At 38.3% G+C, this 18,757-nt stretch overlaps 4 protein-coding genes across 4 annotated transcripts; 2 read left to right on the top strand and 2 right to left on the bottom strand.

The window, feature by feature from the left end:
- Positions 1-327: 327 nt before the first annotated feature.
- LOC101302859 (U-box domain-containing protein 51-like) lies at positions 328-4,950 on the bottom strand. The gene is made up of 9 exons (XM_004305683.1): positions 4,782-4,950; positions 4,039-4,136; positions 3,670-3,791; positions 3,391-3,579; positions 3,037-3,307; positions 2,629-2,730; positions 2,121-2,549; positions 1,242-2,018; positions 328-381 (listed from the first exon to the last, which is right to left on the bottom strand). Exons 1-9 carry the CDS (start codon positions 4,948-4,950, stop codon positions 328-330), a joined length of 2,211 nt encoding a protein of 736 aa, XP_004305731.1.
- A 1,887-nt stretch (positions 4,951-6,837) lies between these two features.
- On the top strand, positions 6,838-10,247 carry LOC101315166 (protein phosphatase 2C 16-like). The gene is made up of 4 exons (XM_004303619.1): positions 6,838-8,543; positions 8,927-9,286; positions 9,390-9,495; positions 9,647-10,247. Exons 1-4 carry the CDS (start codon positions 7,686-7,688, stop codon positions 9,979-9,981), a joined length of 1,659 nt encoding a protein of 552 aa, XP_004303667.1. The 5' UTR covers positions 6,838-7,685; the 3' UTR covers positions 9,982-10,247.
- Positions 10,248-10,780: 533 nt separating this feature from the next.
- On the bottom strand, positions 10,781-14,247 carry LOC101303149. Its single transcript, XM_004305684.1, has 4 exons — positions 13,840-14,247; positions 13,428-13,577; positions 12,266-12,577; positions 10,781-11,390 (listed from the first exon to the last, which is right to left on the bottom strand). The coding sequence occupies exons 1-4, from the start codon at positions 14,245-14,247 to the stop codon at positions 10,983-10,985; spliced, it is 1,278 nt and encodes a 425-aa protein (XP_004305732.1). The 3' UTR covers positions 10,781-10,982.
- Positions 14,248-14,415: 168 nt separating this feature from the next.
- Positions 14,416-18,178, top strand: LOC101315452. Its single transcript, XM_004303620.1, has 5 exons — positions 14,416-14,605; positions 15,918-15,977; positions 16,492-16,618; positions 16,705-16,822; positions 17,614-18,178. The coding sequence occupies exons 2-5, from the start codon at positions 15,968-15,970 to the stop codon at positions 17,680-17,682; spliced, it is 324 nt and encodes a 107-aa protein (XP_004303668.1). The 5' UTR covers positions 14,416-14,605; positions 15,918-15,967; the 3' UTR covers positions 17,683-18,178.
- Positions 18,179-18,757: the final 579 nt, after the last annotated feature.

Raw genomic sequence — 18,757 nt, forward strand, 5'->3', positions numbered from 1 at the left:
CGGGTCGGGTCAAGTTCCAATGACCAACGCGACCAAAAGATTCTACATGAGAAATATCTCAAAACGCGTTTTTGGAATATGAGGGAGCCACTGATTTGCAAGTTATATGAAAAACAAGTTAAACAACGGACATAGAATACAATATATTGAATCCATTTGAAATTTTAGCTTTGAACCGAAAAAAATATGATGTTCAAAGCTAAGATTCCAATTGGATTCAATCTCTAAGATGTGTTCTTCTTTTGTTTTTGTTTCTTCTTTTACTCCTACAGGCTACATGATTGGTTATTGTCTTTTTGTGAGGCATAGTAGTATGATCCTAGTTAATCACTCCAAAATAGAGCACATATAAGCAGTAAAGTTCATCCATCTTAGTGCAGACTGCAGAAACAAAAGGATGATGAATGATGAATGTATCAGTGAATAACGAAAGGTACATGAACCTCTAACAAGGTGTCTTCTGCTTAGTGTAGCCAATTCAAAAAAAATGCATATATGTACAAATTGCCTTCCCATTCGTGTTAGGAAAACGACTTGAACCTCCTCAAAGGAGTATCAGCTACGACGGAAGTAGAGCACTGGCTTACAAAAGACCAGCAACCCGCTTCGTGCTTCAGGCTTGATTTTCCAAATCTGCTGTGTGATGCTGATGATGAAATGGCTCTCTTACTATTGTTCCTGAAGCTCATCAGTTTCGTCATCGAGTACTGGAGCCGCATCCACCTTTTTCTCACATTGATCTACGTTGAAATCCCATTTCCACGTTAGGGTTTTCTCTCATCCCTCCTGATTATACATAATAATCAAATTTAATTGAAAATCTACTACTAGGTTATCTCATCCATAATGTCAGTCTAAAGAAATGTCCAATTAATAAATCAACCCTAGCTAGCTCTTTGTGTATGTGTGTGGCTCCCCTCAAAAGCTTGCTAGGAATCCTAAGATCTGTGTGGATCAAATATGGTTTTCATTTTTTCACACATCAGAATAGCTAGATAACTGATAATCTATCGTCGCGTTTACTAAGTGGCCTGGAGTGCTTCCTATGTTGCACTGAGGTCTTTTAAATTTGCGATAAGACTGTGGTTAAGTTGGAACACTAGGGTTGGCGCAACAGAAGCTTAATAACTACAACTAGCTAGACATGACCAACCAAATTTTCATGAATGTGCTTAAAAAGAAATCAATCCAGTGACTTTACTGAAGGCAAATCAGTCTTGATATTCTACAAAGAAACTAACCTGACTGGCAGTTGTGGTTGATCTCACTACTGGTGGTGGAAGCGAATGCCCTCCTCGATAGGGAACCATGGCATAGTTATTGGCTTCCTCCCTATTCCCAAGCTCTCTTAGCCGTTCCAGCTCAGGCAAGATGACTGAACCGAGATCTGGCCTATCTTTTCTCCTTAGCTCACAGCACTTCAAAGCCAGTTTTGCAAATGACAAAGCCAATTCAACAGGCCAGTCTGGCACTGTAGGATCAAGGATGTCCGCAAATGTACCTTTCTCAATGGACTCCTCAACCTTGTGGGACAATCCCATTGCAGGCCTTGATGTAATGATCTGTAACAGCATGATTCCCAGGGAATATATGTCTGATTTCACACACAACATTCCTGTTTGCTGATACTCCGGGTCAATGTAACAAAATGTACCGGCTGCTGCTGTCAGGCGGTATTGAGTGACACTATCCACTACAGATGCTGGAACTAGCCTGGCTAAGCCTACATCAGCAATCTTGCTCACATAGTTCCGGTCTAGCAGAATGTTTGCCGGCTTGAGATCACGGTGCACAAGGGGTTCTGGTTTTGTCTGGTGAAGAAAAAGAAGGCCAGTGGCAATTTCTGCAGCTATTTTGAATCGGACAGTCCATGGGATTGGAGGCGTGATGCCCTTCTGTAAGAGCCGGTCTTCTAAGCTTCCATTGTCCATGTACTCATATATAAGGCATCCATACTCGGGGCAGGCACCTACTAAGAGAACCATGTGTGGATGTCTAATGCAGCTTAGAACATCAACCTGCATTGTCATAACCAAAAAGCAATGCTTATACATTTGTTTCGGACAAATGGTACATCATCTGCTTTCTGTAAAAATTAATGAACTCGAAACATGCTTTACCTCTTGTTGGAATTGCTTCTTCCCCTGTGACATGTCGGGCCTCAAGACCTTGATGGCAACCGGGGTGTGGTCAAGCACACCTTTATAAACAGGTCCATATCCACCTTCCCCAACTTTGTTTGACATATTAAAGTAATCTGTTGCAACTTCAACCTCTTCAATGGAGTATCTCCTATACATAGCTTTGTTATGTGCCAGAGCATCCATTGCTTTCCTTCTCTGTTTAGACTCCTCCTTGGCTCTCATTTCTGCCATTTTCCTCTTCTGGATCTCCATCTCTGCTAGCCTTTGTGCCATCCGCGCTGCATCCATTGCAGCCTTGCTTTTCTGCTTCTCCATCTCTGCTAAGGCCACAGCAGCCGCTTCAGCAAGCTTGGCTTCCTCTAATTTGCGCTCTTCCGCTGATTTCCATTTTTGGAGATCGCATGCCTATATACCAGTTCTTGTCTAAGTGTTTGCATCTTATAGAATATAAGATATTAATAACAATCTCTCAACATGTTCTTACCTTCTGCTTAGATGCTATTGCTTCTTTGCAAGCTGAAGCGTACATGGTCATTATTTGCTTCAATTCCTGCTTTAATCTCATCATCTCAACATCCAAGCCAGACTATAACATATGTAACATGCATTAGAAATTTAGAATCATCATTTATCTTCTTGGTAACAAAAGAAGAAGGCTGAACGATGAAAACACACACCGATTGGTGTGATACAATTAATTGTCATCATCACTCGTATTAACTAGCAGATTTCTGTAATCTTTCTTTTTTCCTACAACCTTAAAGAGTTTAAGGGCTTATTTTGTGTAACTTGTGACATGCCAATTTGATGTACACATCAGTATAGCACTTACTAGTCCAGATGTTGTAGATGATAAAAGAGAGGCCCTAGAAATCAGGGATGTTGTACTTACATGAGTTTGTGAGGATACAGAATTCCTGTTACCCTCATTATTATCTGAGCCATTTGATTGGAAGCTAAGTGGCCCTGAGAAATCACTGCTCGAGTGTGAGTGTCGATGGGAGGAAGTTTCTGATGTGAGACTGTCAACTGACAATCTTGGTGAATTTGATGACCTTCGCGCTTTGGGGGGACTTATCGGTTTATAGTCAGAAAGTCTATCAAAAGATATTCTGTCCGAGGAAGTACTTTTTGAACTTGAGCTTCCATGACTAATTTGTGATCTGCAATGCAGAAAAAATTCAAAACCAAAACCAAGTTACATAAACTTGACTCATCAATGGTAATGAAGTTGAGAATATTATACCTGTCTTCAGAGTCTGATCCATCATGAGGATGTGGAGGAAGATGGTTTTCTTGAGAAGTATCACATTTCGGTTTATTAGTTGCTGCCCGTTTAGCCTGAAGTCTTCCTTTGGATGATACAACATATACTGCACAGGTATCTGGTACATATTTGAGTAGGCTACATGGGACATCAAGGTCTTTAAATTTTCTGCATAAAACCATGATTGTTAATCACAAGAACTGTCTATTTATATAATTTTATCACAGAGAAATCAACGCATAAAGTATTGAGAAAGACCTTGTTAGAGCATTGCGTTTAGAAGTTGCAACCACAATATTGGAGATGGAGTTGTGAACAATATAATGAACAAGCGCACTTGGAACATCAATGTCATGGAGGACCACTTCCTTGGCTGTAATCTGAAATGCTCAGAAGTTAAAGATTGAAAAATAAGGTCACTTTGATCTTGATGTACCAGGCAATATCCATGTGAAAAGGTTTTAAGCCATTCACAATCTATATATTCACTTCTTTATCTCAAGCAAAGAATGCATATTATCAACAAGGAAAAATCGAAGTTTAGGCCATTTATGAACTACAAAGAACTAATCAGGCGTCAATTGAATTTAAATATCAAATGGCTTTGTATAATACAGAGTTACTAACCCCTTTTCGTGCACAGAATCCTCGGTAGGGAAGAAAGAACTGTTGTAACTCGGCTTCAGTTGGAGGGCGACCTTCTTTGGGGATTCCACCAGTATCCTCTGCAAAACCAAATGGAAAAACATATCAAAAGACATGCCATGGTTAATGCTCATATACAGAAATGACAGTAAAAGGAGCAATCAATATTGATGTAGTACATGTTAACCATGATAATTTGCAGGGCAATTAACATGGTAATGAATGCTATCACTTCTATGGCACCAAGTCTTGTAAGGAACAAATTGAAATTTTGGGAGAATAGGAGAGGTTCTTAAGTCTTGACCCAAGACATCCTAACAAGACTCTGATTAGACTAAAAAATTTAAGCTATTACAAAATGAGTCAACAATATATATCAAGCTAACAATGAGATAAAGATGTAAAACTAAATGATTCGCATCACAAAAGCTTGTCCCAATCATAAGGGTGTATATCTAGCCAAATGAGGCGACTATCTTGATCTTCCCTAATTCTTTTACATATTATTCCACATATATAAATGAAAGATCCACGGCCATATTTTTATAGTCTGCATGGAAACCTTAAAAGTTTCAAGATGCGTCGTGAAGTAAAGTTGCTTAATCGTGACACAATACACCTAAATTATATAGAGGGCAATGTTATCAGTATATGTAATGTGTCCCTATCTCTAGTGAAACTGTGACAATGGTGGTGGTGGTGATACCGAAGAGACGGATACCTACGAGGATATAAGCTTTTGTTTCTAACATGAATGAGGATGCAGTTGGAGGTCGTGATAAGATTATCAACCGCCCATTTGACTGCACATTGGCTGTGTTTATCTTTGTCGATGGCCACCAAGGTCAGACCGGTGTCCTGAGTCACTGAAGTTGATCGGAAAAACGCCGCCATTCTATTAATCAACGCCACTCAGAAGCACCACTACCACCACCAAGACGGTGGCTGCAGAATGAGAAGGAGGGAGGATAGGAAAACAAAGAAAAAAGGAAATGAAAGGCAAAGCTATGTTATAGGACTATTGAGACGAGGAAAAAAACAAACTCAACCAACTCGAACAATCTCATCCTGTCTTCCTGGCTTTCCCCCTTTGCTTGTTATTGAATTTGGTAACTGGTGCCAACTGAAAACTTAGTTTTACTGTTTGGGGTTCAAAAACTGAATAATATGGACACAGGCCCGGACTTGATAGGAGTCATAGGAGCCCATCGATTCAGGGCCCAAAGATTTTAAGGGCCCATAAGAAAAAAAATAAATAAAACTCATTTTATGATCAAATATAGTTAAATAATTAATAAAAGTGACAATTAATATCACAGCTCCACTTCTAAACACAATTAAAGAAATATAATAGTACTGACTGTAATTAAGGGGCCAAAACAAGGGGATCAAACATGTTCTTGTGGTAATTAGTGTTAACATTTAATTTAATTTCTACTCAAAATTGTACCCAAAACAAAATAAGGTAAGTTTTTTTTTTTGTAAAAAAGGAAAAAAAAAAGGTGAGAGCTTAAAATAGGTTTCATAATATAAATAGAATTCCTAAAATATAATCATCAGAACATTTTGGATATGATGTTCTATAATTAGATTTTGAGTTCATAGTTTCAGTTTTTGAAATATCTTTATATATATAATTAACAAATTTAGAATTAAACTATAATTTAAGGTCCAGTTTTAAAATTTCGACTCGGGCCTCAAAATCTTAGGTCCGGGCATGTATGGACATTTGCTAGAAGCGTGTCAGTTCCACTAAATACTGAACAAATAAGATTAAATACAGAAGATACATTCCAACTCTACATGGGAAACCTGAAAATACATAAATTGAAATTGCAGATAAGACTAAATACTGAACAGCAGGAATGCAGCTAAAGGGTAATGTATTTGAAAGATTTAACATGGAGAAACTTCTCCAGCAGAGATTCCAAAAGCTGAAATTACTAGATAGTGGAAAAAACAAGCTGCCGAGATCAAGCTAAACTCTCATCAAGCTCAATTTCAATTTGAAACCACCACTTCACCAACCCTCCACAAATATCTGCTTTGGCAGTGTATGGTCCAGCACTATAGAATCCGAGGCTTTATACACTTCAATGACGGGCACGTACGCACCGAGTGTTCCAAATCAGAAGGGCCAACTTCACGTAAGGGCAACACAATATTTGTTCATCCTCACCCAGCAAACAAATTCTTCCTGATTTTGTTCTGCCCATTTTCTCGTTCTCTTCTGGTTTCCTACTTTGCTGAACGCAAAACCTAATAACCTCTGTTTGTTGCCTTCTTTTTCTTTTGCTGGATTAGTTCACTGGACCCAACTGAAGCCCACGTATTTTCACAGATAAGCCCACACAGACACTCCAAGAATGTAAATGATCATACAGCGTGGTAATTTTATTAATTACCGGGGTGAACGCGAAATCTGTAACTAGGAAAAAGTAATTAGAACCAATCATCGTAAACAAACAAGTAATTAGAACCGACAAAGCAACGAGGAGGCAGAGGAGTGGATTGGAGTGTAGGTGTCTCCAGGCATGATTGGTCACTTCCCAAGTGTCCTTGTCACCTTTGTCAGACCCAAAGGACACGTGTCCTCCTTATAGTTTGTCTCACAAAAAGTCCATGGCGGGGTAGTTGTCTTCGTGTCAGCACTGTCTCAGCTCACCATCTTCTGTCGCCACACACCCCATGACGTCACCCTACTGTGTAACCCTCTATACGTGTCCCCCAGCCAGGTAAAAGACCTTTGAGGTTTCCACACCAAAGAATCTCTCTCTGTTGCTCCCAAATAACCCAAAAGAAACACAACAGCTTTAGGGGAAGAGGAGAAGACTCTCTTCACTGACCACTAACTGAGGTTAGTCATGTTCTGTTTCATCTGGTAAGATTAACCCCATTTTAAGGTTCTTGTCTGATTTTGATCAAGATTATGTTTTTATAGCATGCCCAGATGGTGATCTGTGTTTTGATTTAGTCAACTTTGTGATGATTGTTGGTGATTTGGGGTTGACAACTGTGTTTCTTGGGAGGAGGAGGAGAAGGAGAAGAAGAAGAAATGTAAAAGAGTGATCCTTTTAAGATTAGATTGAGATGGATTGCCTTTAGATCCAGGAAAACCCAAGTTTTGTGTGAGAGAAAGCTTCCACCTTTTCTGGGGTTTTCTTGTGATTTGATTAGTGTTGCTTTCCTAGGTTCTTTCTCATGAACCCTTTGCTTTCTCATCTTGGATGTATAGATAGGGTTTGGATTGGAGTCATTTTCAGAAGCTTATGTGTATATTTGAGGGTTGGTGGTGAGGATAGGATTTTAATCCATGTGGCTGAGTCTTTGCCAGAGGGAAAAGTGTTTGCTAAGCTTTATAAGGAACTTGATTCACCTGTGAAGTCTTCAAATTCGGGTCATTCGGAGGTTAGAATCGTTGTTGTTTGTCAGATCTGATAACCCTTTTCGTTCTACTCGTGATAAGCGAAAAGTCCATCATTTGTTTGGTCAAAGTGGTGTAGAACTGTATTTATATCACTATAATTGTGAGAGAATCAGGGAATCCTGCAAAGAGAGGGTTTGTTTTCTAAACTTAATAAGAATTGTTAATTCACCGAGGGGGGTTCAGAGTGACCGTCAGAAATTGTATGAAGACTAGGAAATTAATGGAGGACATGTCTCCAGCAGTTGCGGTGACAGTTAGTTTAGGTAATACTGTGTGTGACAATTCTGCAATTGCAACCAATGTGGAGTTTGCATGGCTAAAGCTAGTAACAGACCCGGGAAATCTTTCATCAGATACCACTAAGGTGGTGCCTTTAGAATTGATTTCAAATGGACGTGGCAATGATACTAGGAATGAAATTAGTGTGGTAACCATCCCATCACAAGAAGATAACACTGGAGGAGCTGATTTGTTGAAGTTGCTGCCAAAGAACGGAAACAGTTTGGTTATTAAGGATTCCGTGGTTAAAGAAAGTGAGGAAGAAATCTTATCCTTTCAATATGATACTAATGGAATCATTAGTGAGCAGTTGCTAACGTTAGAGGTGGGGTCTGGGATAAGCTTGACAGATGTTGTGGAGATAGGAAATTCTGGCGAGGGTCAGATTGTTGCAAAAGCTATTGTCTTGGTAGAATCTACTATAGGGCAAGTGCCTTCTGGTGAAGTTATTGTGGCAGCAGTAACTCCAGTTTCTGAGTTGCCTGGTGATACTGACTTAGCAGAATCTACAGCAGTGGTTTTGCAGCCGAAAGGGGAGAAGAATGTTAGTAAAGCAGCCATCCGAAGTGTTTTTGAGCTGGACTGTATTCCTCTTTGGGGTTCCATTTCAATCTGTGGAAGAAGACCAGAAATGGAAGATGCAAGTGCTGCTGTACCTAGGTTCATTAATATTCCAATTAAAATGCTTATTGGCAATCATGTGTACAATGGAATGAGCCAGAGTTTGACCCACCTAACTAGTCATTTTTTTGGTATTTATGATGGGCATGGAGGACATCAGGTATATACCTTCTTCCAAAAATATGTTTTGTTCATTGAAGTTTAAAGTATATCCCTATACTGTACTGCAACTGGATGTATTTTAGTAAATCTTGAGGCTTATTATGTTTTGTGCATTTGTTTGGTTCAGTAATTTCAAAATGAATACCAGGGTGGTGGAAAGGCGTACCGGTAACTAATTGAAGCATAAGCTCTACCAAACAAATTTTGCTTTCTATATATATTCATTTTGTTCAAAAAGCATTATTTAGATTAGGAAATGTTTATTTTCTTTCATATTCATAGTAGAGTACAAACATTGGATTCAAATGTCCCTTAATAGTTAATGGCCCACTAAACAGATTTCTGAATCTGTTAACCTGATTTTAAAGGACACTCTTGCAGGTTGCTAACTATTGTTGTGAGCGCCTTCATTCAGCTTTGGCTGAAGAGCTTCAAACAATTGAGGATGACTTGACTGATGGAATAATGGGAGAGACTCAGCAGGTAAAGTGGGAGAAAGCATTCACTAGTTGCTTCCAGACTGTAGATGATGAGATAGGAGGAAAAGTCAGCAGAGGCATCAGCGGAAGTAACGAGGATGCTTCCGTGCCCAGCTTTGAGCCTATTGCCCCAGAAACTGTGGGGTCTACAGCTGTGGTTGCATTAGTCTGCTCTTCCCATATTATAGTTGCGAACTGCGGTGATTCAAGAGCCATTCTTTGTCGTGGCAAACAACCGGTACCATTATCAGTAGATCATAAAGTAAGTGCATGTTTGTGGTAGGCTATTTACTTGTTAATAACCTAAGCTTTATCTCTTTGCAAAACTGACATTTTTATCTTGTTACTTTGTGACTTACTATCAGCCAAACAGAGAAGATGAATATGCAAGAATTGAGGCATCTGGAGGGAAGGTCATACAGTGGAATGGACATCGTGTATTTGGAGTTCTTGCAATGTCAAGGTCCATTGGTATGTCTATACTCTACGGCTCTACCCTGTTGTGCAAATAAAAAGAAAAGAAACTGTTCTCATATGTTGCTGTGTGAACAAATGCATGCATTTACTGTGAGCAGCATCTCAGATTTAGATTGACTTCCTTTCCTTTTTCATCATACCACAGGGGATAGATATTTGAAACCCTGGATTATTCCAGATCCAGAAGTCATGATTGTCCCTAGAGCCAGAGACGATGAGTTCCTCATTTTGGCTAGTGATGGATTATGGGATGTCATGACGAACGAGGAAGCTTGTGAAGTAGCTCGAAGGCGCATATTGCTGTGGCACAAAAAGAACGGGGTTACTCCTCTGGCAGAAAGAGGCACAGGAGTTGATCCAGCAGCTCAGGAAGCAGCTTCTTATCTTTCAACTCTTGCCCTCCAAAAAGGAAGCAGAGACAATATCTCTGTGGTTCTGGTCGACTTGAAAGCTCAAAGAAAGTTCAAGAGCAAATCTTGAATGAGGAAAGGTTTAGCTACAGCTAATGGCCTCAGCTATTTTCTTATATCTTAAGATATATAATTATATAGATCAATGGTAGTCTCGTTTTCCCCATGGGCTGCGTGTGTGTACAATTATAGAAATCTGTATGTACCATGTAATACTGTAGCAACTGTTATGCGATGGCATATATGCTTTCTGTGTACTTTGCAACATTCTAGATATACAGTAATGTGCATCTTCGGTCAGTAATGTACATTCTATGCATTTTGCATCTTTGTTTTCTTATGAGCCTACTTCAGTTGACATCTAACAGACTATCGTGTGTGGAAGTGGAAATGATCAGTGCCAAACTGAAAATTTGTAGATTTGACCAAAGATAAAGAAAACCCAGTATGATCTGCAAAGGTAGTGCAAGTTTTGAATAACGGCAAGTCCCACAACGTCTTCTAAATTGAATGAGATTTAGCATGGTCGTCTTAGGAGATTTATGATGCAAAACTTCAACAAAGAAGTTGCATCTTCTAGCCTTGGTAGGATTTGGTTCGAGGAAGATATAGTACTTGCAGTTTGGGGACGTAAAAGTAGCAAGCGAATACGGAGACAGGAGACTGGGCTCCTCTGCAATTAGATTTACGGACACTGAGCGCCTCTGCAATTAGATTTTGATGCTCTGGATGCAAGGAATATAGCTAGAGTGCGTTAAGAATTGGCCATTTTAACAAATTTAAATTTGCACCCCTTAACTTCCAAGTTCTTCACATAACCAGAGACTTTCTTTTGCTTGTTTGTACACAAAAGAGCATAGTGCAATATGATTCAATGGTTAATAAGCCTACAATAGAAATGTATTGACAAAAACAACAAGAGGCAAGATAAAACTTCCACTCAATTACTGCTACAAAAGCACAGTAACATAAAACGTTCAAACAATATATAAAGTTCAAAGACACTTTCTGGCCAAATACCTGTATTCTTCCATGTGCTGTCAAATGATCACAATAACAAAATCCAACAGATCATCTATTGCGTCGCTTGCGCCTCACTGTTGGAAACTGGAGGGGCACAGGAAGGGTGACTGTTGATACATCGTTCTTCTTAGACACCTTGCAACCCAAGGTCTCATAATGCGTCCTTAAAGTTGCATTACTCATTCTCAGATCCTTTGCTATGTCTGTCATACTTGTTTGGAATTCATCCGCAAAAAGTGTGAGCACCAAGACATAACTAATGAGAAGATTATTTTTCTCAGTTGATAGCCTCTTTGACACTGCATCAAACATGGTCGAAAATTTATCCTTTATCATGCTTGGGAATCTGTGTCCCTTTGCCGAGGAAAACCCATCCATGGAATGCAGATCTTTGAACTTTACAAGATGCGTAATATATGAGAAAATACAAGACAGCTTATTCCTCTTGTCTTCATCCTACAAAAATAAAATAAAAACAGTGTTCAATTCATTTATCATGAAATGTCTTAACTCACTCGATCAAAGTATATCATGGCTCCATATCTCTAATGTTTTCTTATGCTAGTAGATTACACAACTATATTGACATGAATGTCAAGCAATCAAGGGGCAACATCAAAAACTGAAGTTCACAAGATATTAACCTTTAGTCACTAACACTTACTCCAAAGAGGCCTACTTTATTAGTGTTTGTATGCAGCAGATTACGGGAAAAGAGGTACCAACCGTTTTTGGGTTATATGATAATAGATATCTTCATGTGATAATGGAAGGTATTGCAGGAAAATATAGGTTTGAGAGAAAGTGGGTGAGTGTACAAAATTGGTACAATACTGCAGTAACATAAGTTTTAATTACTTTATCAAGCTTCGCTAATCTAATGGCAAGAAGTGTTCTCCTAAATAATAGAAGAGCTAATATTTTCTTTTAACTCAAGTATTCAAACCTGTAAACGGGGAATCAACTGAAAATGATTGGCTATTCAGTTCAATATGCTCTCATTGAAACAGAATGGATAATTATATAATAATGCAAAATATTAATCAAAGTATTTAACATCGTGCTACACTAGTTAAGAGATCATGAGAAGTGGAACTTCAAAATTCACCAGGACACAAATGTGTTAAAACATTACAAGTAACCGCGACATCTACATCATTGATTCTTAATCAATATTGGTTTTGTCCCTTTTAACTTTTTCTTCAACCCTTGGTCTTTTGTTCTTATATTCTCAATACTGGAAAAGTAGGAAATGATTGACCACTGAACAACACACACCAGAACACAATGAAGTATATTAAAACACTACAAGTAACTTTTGCACCCTTTACCTCAATCAGCTGCAGTTTATGGACCCGGTTGCATACAAATGCTGGAAAAGAAACCTGTGAAATTTCTGCTCCACCTTCCGAAAGCTTATAAATATCTTGGAGGAATTTCCACTCTTCTGTGGTGATGATCTTATCCAGTGGATAAGCCTCATGGGGAGTGGTGGCAGAAGCATTAAATGGTGGGGTATTGCGATCTTTATGGCCTTCAGAAGCTTCAGTATCCTCCCTGTCTATCATACCTTGTTTGATTGCATCCAGATCATTTTGAGAATCAGGATCATCTTCTTGCTTCAAGGTTTGCATTTTTTTATTCTGCAAGGTCACAGAAGAATAAAGTTAACATAATGCTTCTATTCAGCTTAAGATATAATTGGACAGATATTCTGAAACAGTCTCAGTTGCAATATCATGAACCTCACATAGTGACATAGATGTAGTTGATATCAATTCCTTTCACAAATTTCTTAAAATTTTAAATCATTGAAAGGAAGGAAGAAAAAAAAACAGAGAGAGAGAATGAACTCAAGAAGAAAGGTACCATCCACGACATCCATAGCTACATGCCTACATCATTGATTTCTAATCAACATTGGTTATTTCTCTTTCAATTTTTTCTTCAACCCTTGGTCTTTTGTTCATATATTTTTCAATACTGGAAAAGTATGCAATGATTGACCACCGAACAACACAAAGCAGATATTGAGAAACAAACATTAATAAATGAATTTAGTACAACAGAGACATGCTCGTACATGGAGCAGAATTTTCACCATCATTTCCCCTAATTTTTCATTTCTTTTCACTAAATCAGCACAGTGGGATCAATTATGCACAAAATTTTGCAAACAAAAGTTCAAAGATATTTCCAATATAGTTTTGACAATCACTAGAACCAATAAGTTGAATTCTATGTTACTTATATCAATTATATGTCTCTAGTCACTGTTTCAATACAATTTTTTTTTTTTCCACAAGCATTGTTTCAAGCACATTTAGAATCCTACTATAATGTTTACAAACTTTTAGATATCTTTCTCTTTCTTTAATTACTTTTTACATCTACATTTCTATTACGAACAGACACAATCAGACAAGACAACTGTCATTGTACAAATGCTGGCGAGTATCCCTTGAAAACTGAAAAAGAACAACGGGATCTTACCTGTCTTATAGACTTCTTTGTTCCGTAAAGATTATGAAGTTCATTACGTCTTTTTGCCTTCTCCAGTGTAGAAAGTTCTCCAATACCTGAACCTGCAGGCTCCTTACCAGCAGAGTCAAGGCCTTGAATCTTTGCCTCCAATCTAAATATCTGAAAATGTGTATGCCATGTAAGACAACAAGTTCTATCCTCACAACGCCAATTCAAACGAAATTACTCAGTACACAATACAACACATGTTCTTCTATCCTTGAATTTTATGCAAGATTCTCAATTCACTTCACACATTATACAACTAAACTCAGCTACAAACTAAACCAAACATAAACATAACAAATGATTAGACCCTAAACCCCACATTAAACATAGCAAAAGCTTCAAATAACTCAATAACCAAATGATCCTAAATCACCTTGTTGCTAGCAATAGGCACAATCTTCAATGTCTGTGTGGCCTTATCAAGAATCCCAAGTCCATAACTGCAGAGCTCCCCAGCCTGAGCCTCACCAGCATAGCTAGTCCCAACAAAATCAACCTTAGGCTCCTTGTTTGGGGTCACCACAACCTGAAGCCTAGTCCCACCTCTCTCCTTGTGCCTAAAGACTCCAACTTTGGTTGAATCCGGGTCTGGGTTCTGGGTCGGGTCAAACCCAGATGGGAAATAGCCCACCAGAGGTGGGATCCTCTCTGGGTTTCCCGGGATGACTCTGATGGTGGCTTGGACTTGTTGGGGCTTCTCCGGGTCGGCTTCTGCTGCGACCCTCTTCCTCTTCTTGTGCTTTTTCGATGGTGTTGATGGCTCTGATTTGGTTGCCGTCATTTGGGACCTGGTTTTTTCTGTGTCTGAATCCATTGCTTCACTAAAGATTGAAGCTTTGGGGTTTTAGGAGCTTTTAGTAGGGTTTTGGGCTAAGACGACATGCCGTTTAGTACCCCCTTACCGGTTGTTGTTTTCTTTTTCTTCTAAAACTGTTAAAAGTTAAAACTTAAAGAAATAGAAGCAGTGGCTCTTTAATGGGGAGAGAGAAAGAGAAAGTGTGGAGCTTTGAATAAGGCAGAAAATCACTTCTTACCAAAAACCCAATTTCTCCATTCCTTGCTTGGCATCTGCTTTTGCTTTTTCTATCAGCCAAAAGCTTAATCTGCTGATTGAGCTCTCGGCTACTGTTGCTTCTCAGGTAAAATTTTCAGTCTTTTTTGGCTCAAGATTGGATATTTGGAGTTGGGTTCGTCTCTGTTACTTCAATTCTGTTGAAATTTTAGCTGTACTGGTGAATTTTTGATGTGTATAGTAATCTATGGTGTTTGGATAAGGGAAATTATTTGCCCAAATCTGGGTTTTCTTCGTTTTTGTTGTTGATCAGCTTTTGGTCTCTTCTCAATAGTTTTTACTGTTACATTGTTTTTCTGTTTAGGGATTTGCATAATCAATCAGTTCGAAGTCTGCTACTAGAGGGTTTTTAGGTATTAATCACAATGCTGTTTAGACCTACAGAACACTTGAGTTCCTTTTATGTTTGTTTCAATCTGAGTGTTTATCGATTTCTATATACTTGATTGTTTCTCAATGAGTGTCTTTCCTGGGTGTCGCTAGAATCAAATAATTTGACTTTTAGTAATGTTCTACTTTGAGTAGCTAAAGAACAGAGGTAAAGATCTTTCAGGAGGTGTGGATGTGTGGTAGTTGGCATCTTAAGTCACCACTAGTCTGGTAGTTTTGGAGAACAATTGGATAGAGGTGATTCATTTTTCTTTCGTTTTGGCATGGTGCGACTAAAAATCAGAATTGTTATATCCATGTATTTGCTACATATGACAGTATGAGGGCAGTTCTTATAGAACTAAAGATGTTTTTGTAGTTATTTGAAGGACAAGTCTATTTCCATCAACCATATTAATGTTCTGTGTTTTGGTAGTTCTGTTACTTATTGGAAATCGATAATCAGTATAATGTAAGTTTCAGTCTCACGAAAATTCCATTGGAAGTCGCATGTCTGAGAGTGGAAATGACATTAATTACAAATTCTTTGTTAAGTCAAAGATGTTAATGCTGTGTAGCACTTGTGGAATATTAGTAGGCTTTAAATGTGATGATCACATTTCAAATTCAGGAGCATTGTATCTCATTTTAGTATGAACTGGAAGGGGTAACGATCTCTTAAGAGTAAATACTGCTCGAGTTATAATTATCCCATCTCAGATATTCAGTTTAGCCATATATGGGTTGATATGTATTTAAGACTCCAGGCTTGGAAACCAAAGCGATAATATATGTCACTCAGTTAATAAGTATTTTGAATTTCTGCCTATTACAGGATTAGATAACATGCCTGTTCTTTGTGGGAATATTCATTTGCACAACTATAGGGACCTATATGTTGTATTCCCACTTTCTTTTTTATATTTTCTTGGATGATTGATGCTGTTTACAACTTAAGCACATACTTCAGCTTATCTTCACTTTTATGATACAATTAATTCTTCATGTAGCGGTTACCTCTGAGGCCGAGAGGAGAGGTGAGGGATAGTCTCTGGAACACATGGATCAGAGTACGAACTCCTCCTTGATGCTATTTTTATTTAATATTCTATGCACTAGTACTGGTAGCAGGAAGATGTTGAAAGTTCCAATCATACCGATTTCTGCACACACATGCAAGCGCTCACCTTATATGGTTGAGTACTCAAATACCTAGGACCGTTTCCAATTGGAATTCTGTTGTTGGCTTATATATTGGTTTTTAAGATTCAACCACAATTGGTGTAAAAACTATAGGGAGTTCTTTATATAGGTTGCTTATTTCTCTAATACTGCAAGGGTCCTTGATTGCGGTTTCACAGTCAGACCATTCAATAAAAATGGTTTTTGGAAGACGACTAGAAGTCCATAACATCTTGGAGATTTTAAACTTGCAACTTTAGAAAGCATAATGTTTTCTTTTTATCCAATATAATCATTGGTGCTTAAGCTTGTACAAAAACGAAAGTAATAATTAATCAGTTTATAATAATTTATGGTAAGATGTTCTTGGTTTACTTTCTCACAGTGATTTTGTGAGCACAGGGCACTCAACCAATGCAGTGAACCATAAAAATGGCCACTATGTTCCTATTGGTGGTCCGGAGGACCCAGAGTTGGAAAAGTTTGACAAACCACTTCCCTTTTGCGGTTGTGGAATTGGATGGTTTTCGTGAGTCTTCCTGCTTTCACTGTTCTTGTATTCTGTATTTATTGTCTCTCCTTCTCCTTCTATCATGGATGGACCTTCTTGTGCAGACTTCTGCTTGGATTTGTATTTCCAGTGATGTGGTACTATGCTGCATTTCTATACTTTTGGAAATATTATGATAAAGACCCAAGGGAACGATCAGGGCTTGGTGCTTCAGCAGTAGCTGTAAGTTATATTCTAAAAGATTGAGCTTGAATCTATTTGTACCCTTCTTCTCTCTGCACCCATGAGAGATAGGGTTATACTCAAGTTGCTGTGATTTATAGGTTTTTTTGCCTCTTCCCCTTTTCTGCTGCTCCCTTCTCCCTTGGAACCCTGGTTCTCTTTTTTCTCCCTTTAATGTTTGCAGGCCCTGGCACCACCTTGGTATGGCTATATGGGACTGGGTATTGCCTGGACCGAGCAATTTTCAATATTTAAACTTAGCAGGAATGAAAGAATATGAGAGGTTAAAATTATAAACATTTTAAATCTTTGAGTGTGAGGGTATGATGAGCACACAAGATTCTGGAAATAATGGCGCCTAAAAAGTTGAATTCTGCTTTGGATTTAACAGTTATAACTGAGCTGTTGTAACCTCCGATCCCTTCTCACTTCTTCCTTCTGTCTACAGTATTCTGGTTAGTGTTACATTTGAGTGTGATTCAAATTGGCTTCCCTTTCTCAGGTTTTGCATCCATGATCATAGTGTCGTAGAGAGACAGACCTTAAGTAATTTACATCTTTGTAGTGAGGTTGCATACTTTAATTAAGTAAAGCACTATATAGCATTACTCCCTTTCTTAGGGACTGGCCTTATTCTTATCCTTCCTCTTTGGCTGATAACCACGTGGTGTATTAGTGAAATATTAATTACTTACTGAACTATGTACTTGTAACTAAGATACTGTGTAACAATGAGATTATGCTCCACATCACCCTATCGCTAATCACAAACTTCGTGATTGTTGTTGCAGGCTTTTGTTTGTACAGTTGCTGTCTTGGTAGCTGTAACTGTCATTGTTACCAAATCCTTGCTGCCATAACAGTGGCATCATATAAATATCCCAAAGATGATGATGTCTAGATCCATGTGTCATCCTGTTATCATATCAGCACATGGAATGTTAGGGTACTGGTTTCTGGAGACGTTCAGGCTTTGTGCAACATTTACAGTAGCGTGCTACAGCTTAGTTCCCATAGTGGGATATTTATGTACAGAAAAGATTGTAGAGAATTAGTACTTAAAACATAGAGAGAAACTTTCATTTGACATGCTTGCATCTGTGAAGCAACTGAAGTCAAGTGCTAGAGGCTGGAACTTAGGATTGGTTCATGTTTAATTAATACTTGGTCCATTGGTAATTATTGGCAGCATACAATTCGATTCTGGTATATGTCCCCTAGTATTCTTCTGGAAGGCCGGACAATAGGGATGGTCCTATTACCAAGCAATCTTCTGCAGATCTGTGAGAATCTGTCTTGAAAATGTTGCTTTTGTTTGATTGCAAGCTCCTAAAAATCTCATGTTGATCGTGTTATGCTCTAGTTTACAACTTTCTTTGATCGTGTTTGATTGGAAGCTCTGCACTACAAGAGATTAAGAGGTATACAGAAAGGTATAATTCTGTTATAACAATCTGATTTTGCCTCTTCTTGGTTTATTAGTCAATATACGAAAACTTATATATCCAAAACAAAAGTAACTTCTTTGGATGATCCGCATTTCACATGTATTACATGCAGGATTACCTTAAGGTTTTTGGCTTTCATAATTGTTAAAACTGATCTGTCATGATACCCAACCCCTTTACCTTCATCACCAACTTCACTTGTGCCCCCATTGTTTCATAAAATATCATGGTCGGTCAATTCGAGAACACCCTTTTTCTCATTTGGATGGGGCACGACCGCTGCTTTTCAACATCAATGGGACAGTAGTGCTCTAAAGTATGAACAAAACGAAATGATTCTGGTGGTGTTCAACACCCTTTTCACTTTGGGAGGAAAATAGTGATCCAGATTTAAAATTTTGAAGCTATACCATTATGATAAGTTATATATAACCTACAAATGTGAATGTGAAGGTTCATGTTTGTGTTTGTGTGGAAATTAAGTCCA

Source organism: Fragaria vesca, linkage group LG6, assembly GCF_000184155.1.
Source record: "Fragaria vesca subsp. vesca linkage group LG6, FraVesHawaii_1.0, whole genome shotgun sequence".
Classification (NCBI taxonomy): domain Eukaryota; kingdom Viridiplantae; phylum Streptophyta; class Magnoliopsida; order Rosales; family Rosaceae; genus Fragaria; species Fragaria vesca.

What these genes read in the sequence shown, in the direction of transcription:
- LOC101302859 (XM_004305683.1), bottom strand. Translation starts at nt 4,950, where the DNA reads ATGGCGGCGTTTTTCCGATCAACTTCAGTGACTCAGGACACCGGTCTG. An exon ending in AAACAAAAGCTTATATCCTC is followed by an intron (nt 4,137 to 4,781) that starts GTAGGTATCCGT and finishes TTGGTTTTGCAG; the next exon opens with AGGATACTGGTGGAATCCCC. An exon ending in CTGTATCCTCACAAACTCAT is followed by an intron (nt 2,731 to 3,036) that starts GTAAGTACAACA and finishes CATATGTTATAG; the next exon opens with TCTGGCTTGGATGTTGAGAT.
- LOC101303149 (XM_004305684.1), bottom strand. Translation starts at nt 14,247, where the DNA reads ATGACGGCAACCAAATCAGAGCCATCAACACCATCGAAAAAGCACAAG. An exon ending in TGCCTATTGCTAGCAACAAG is followed by an intron (nt 13,578 to 13,839) that starts GTGATTTAGGAT and finishes ACACATTTTCAG; the next exon opens with ATATTTAGATTGGAGGCAAA. An exon ending in ATAAACTGCAGCTGATTGAG is followed by an intron (nt 11,391 to 12,265) that starts GTAAAGGGTGCA and finishes TTATTTTTGTAG; the next exon opens with GATGAAGACAAGAGGAATAA.
- LOC101315166 (XM_004303619.1), top strand. Translation starts at nt 7,686, where the DNA reads ATGAAGACTAGGAAATTAATGGAGGACATGTCTCCAGCAGTTGCGGTG. An exon ending in ATGGGCATGGAGGACATCAG is followed by an intron (nt 8,544 to 8,926) that starts GTATATACCTTC and finishes ACACTCTTGCAG; the next exon opens with GTTGCTAACTATTGTTGTGA. An exon ending in CATTATCAGTAGATCATAAA is followed by an intron (nt 9,287 to 9,389) that starts GTAAGTGCATGT and finishes ACTTACTATCAG; the next exon opens with CCAAACAGAGAAGATGAATA.
- LOC101315452 (XM_004303620.1), top strand. An exon ending in TGTGGAATTGGATGGTTTTC is followed by an intron (nt 16,619 to 16,704) that starts GTGAGTCTTCCT and finishes CTTCTTGTGCAG; the next exon opens with ACTTCTGCTTGGATTTGTAT. An exon ending in TTGGTGCTTCAGCAGTAGCT is followed by an intron (nt 16,823 to 17,613) that starts GTAAGTTATATT and finishes TTGTTGTTGCAG; the next exon opens with GCTTTTGTTTGTACAGTTGC.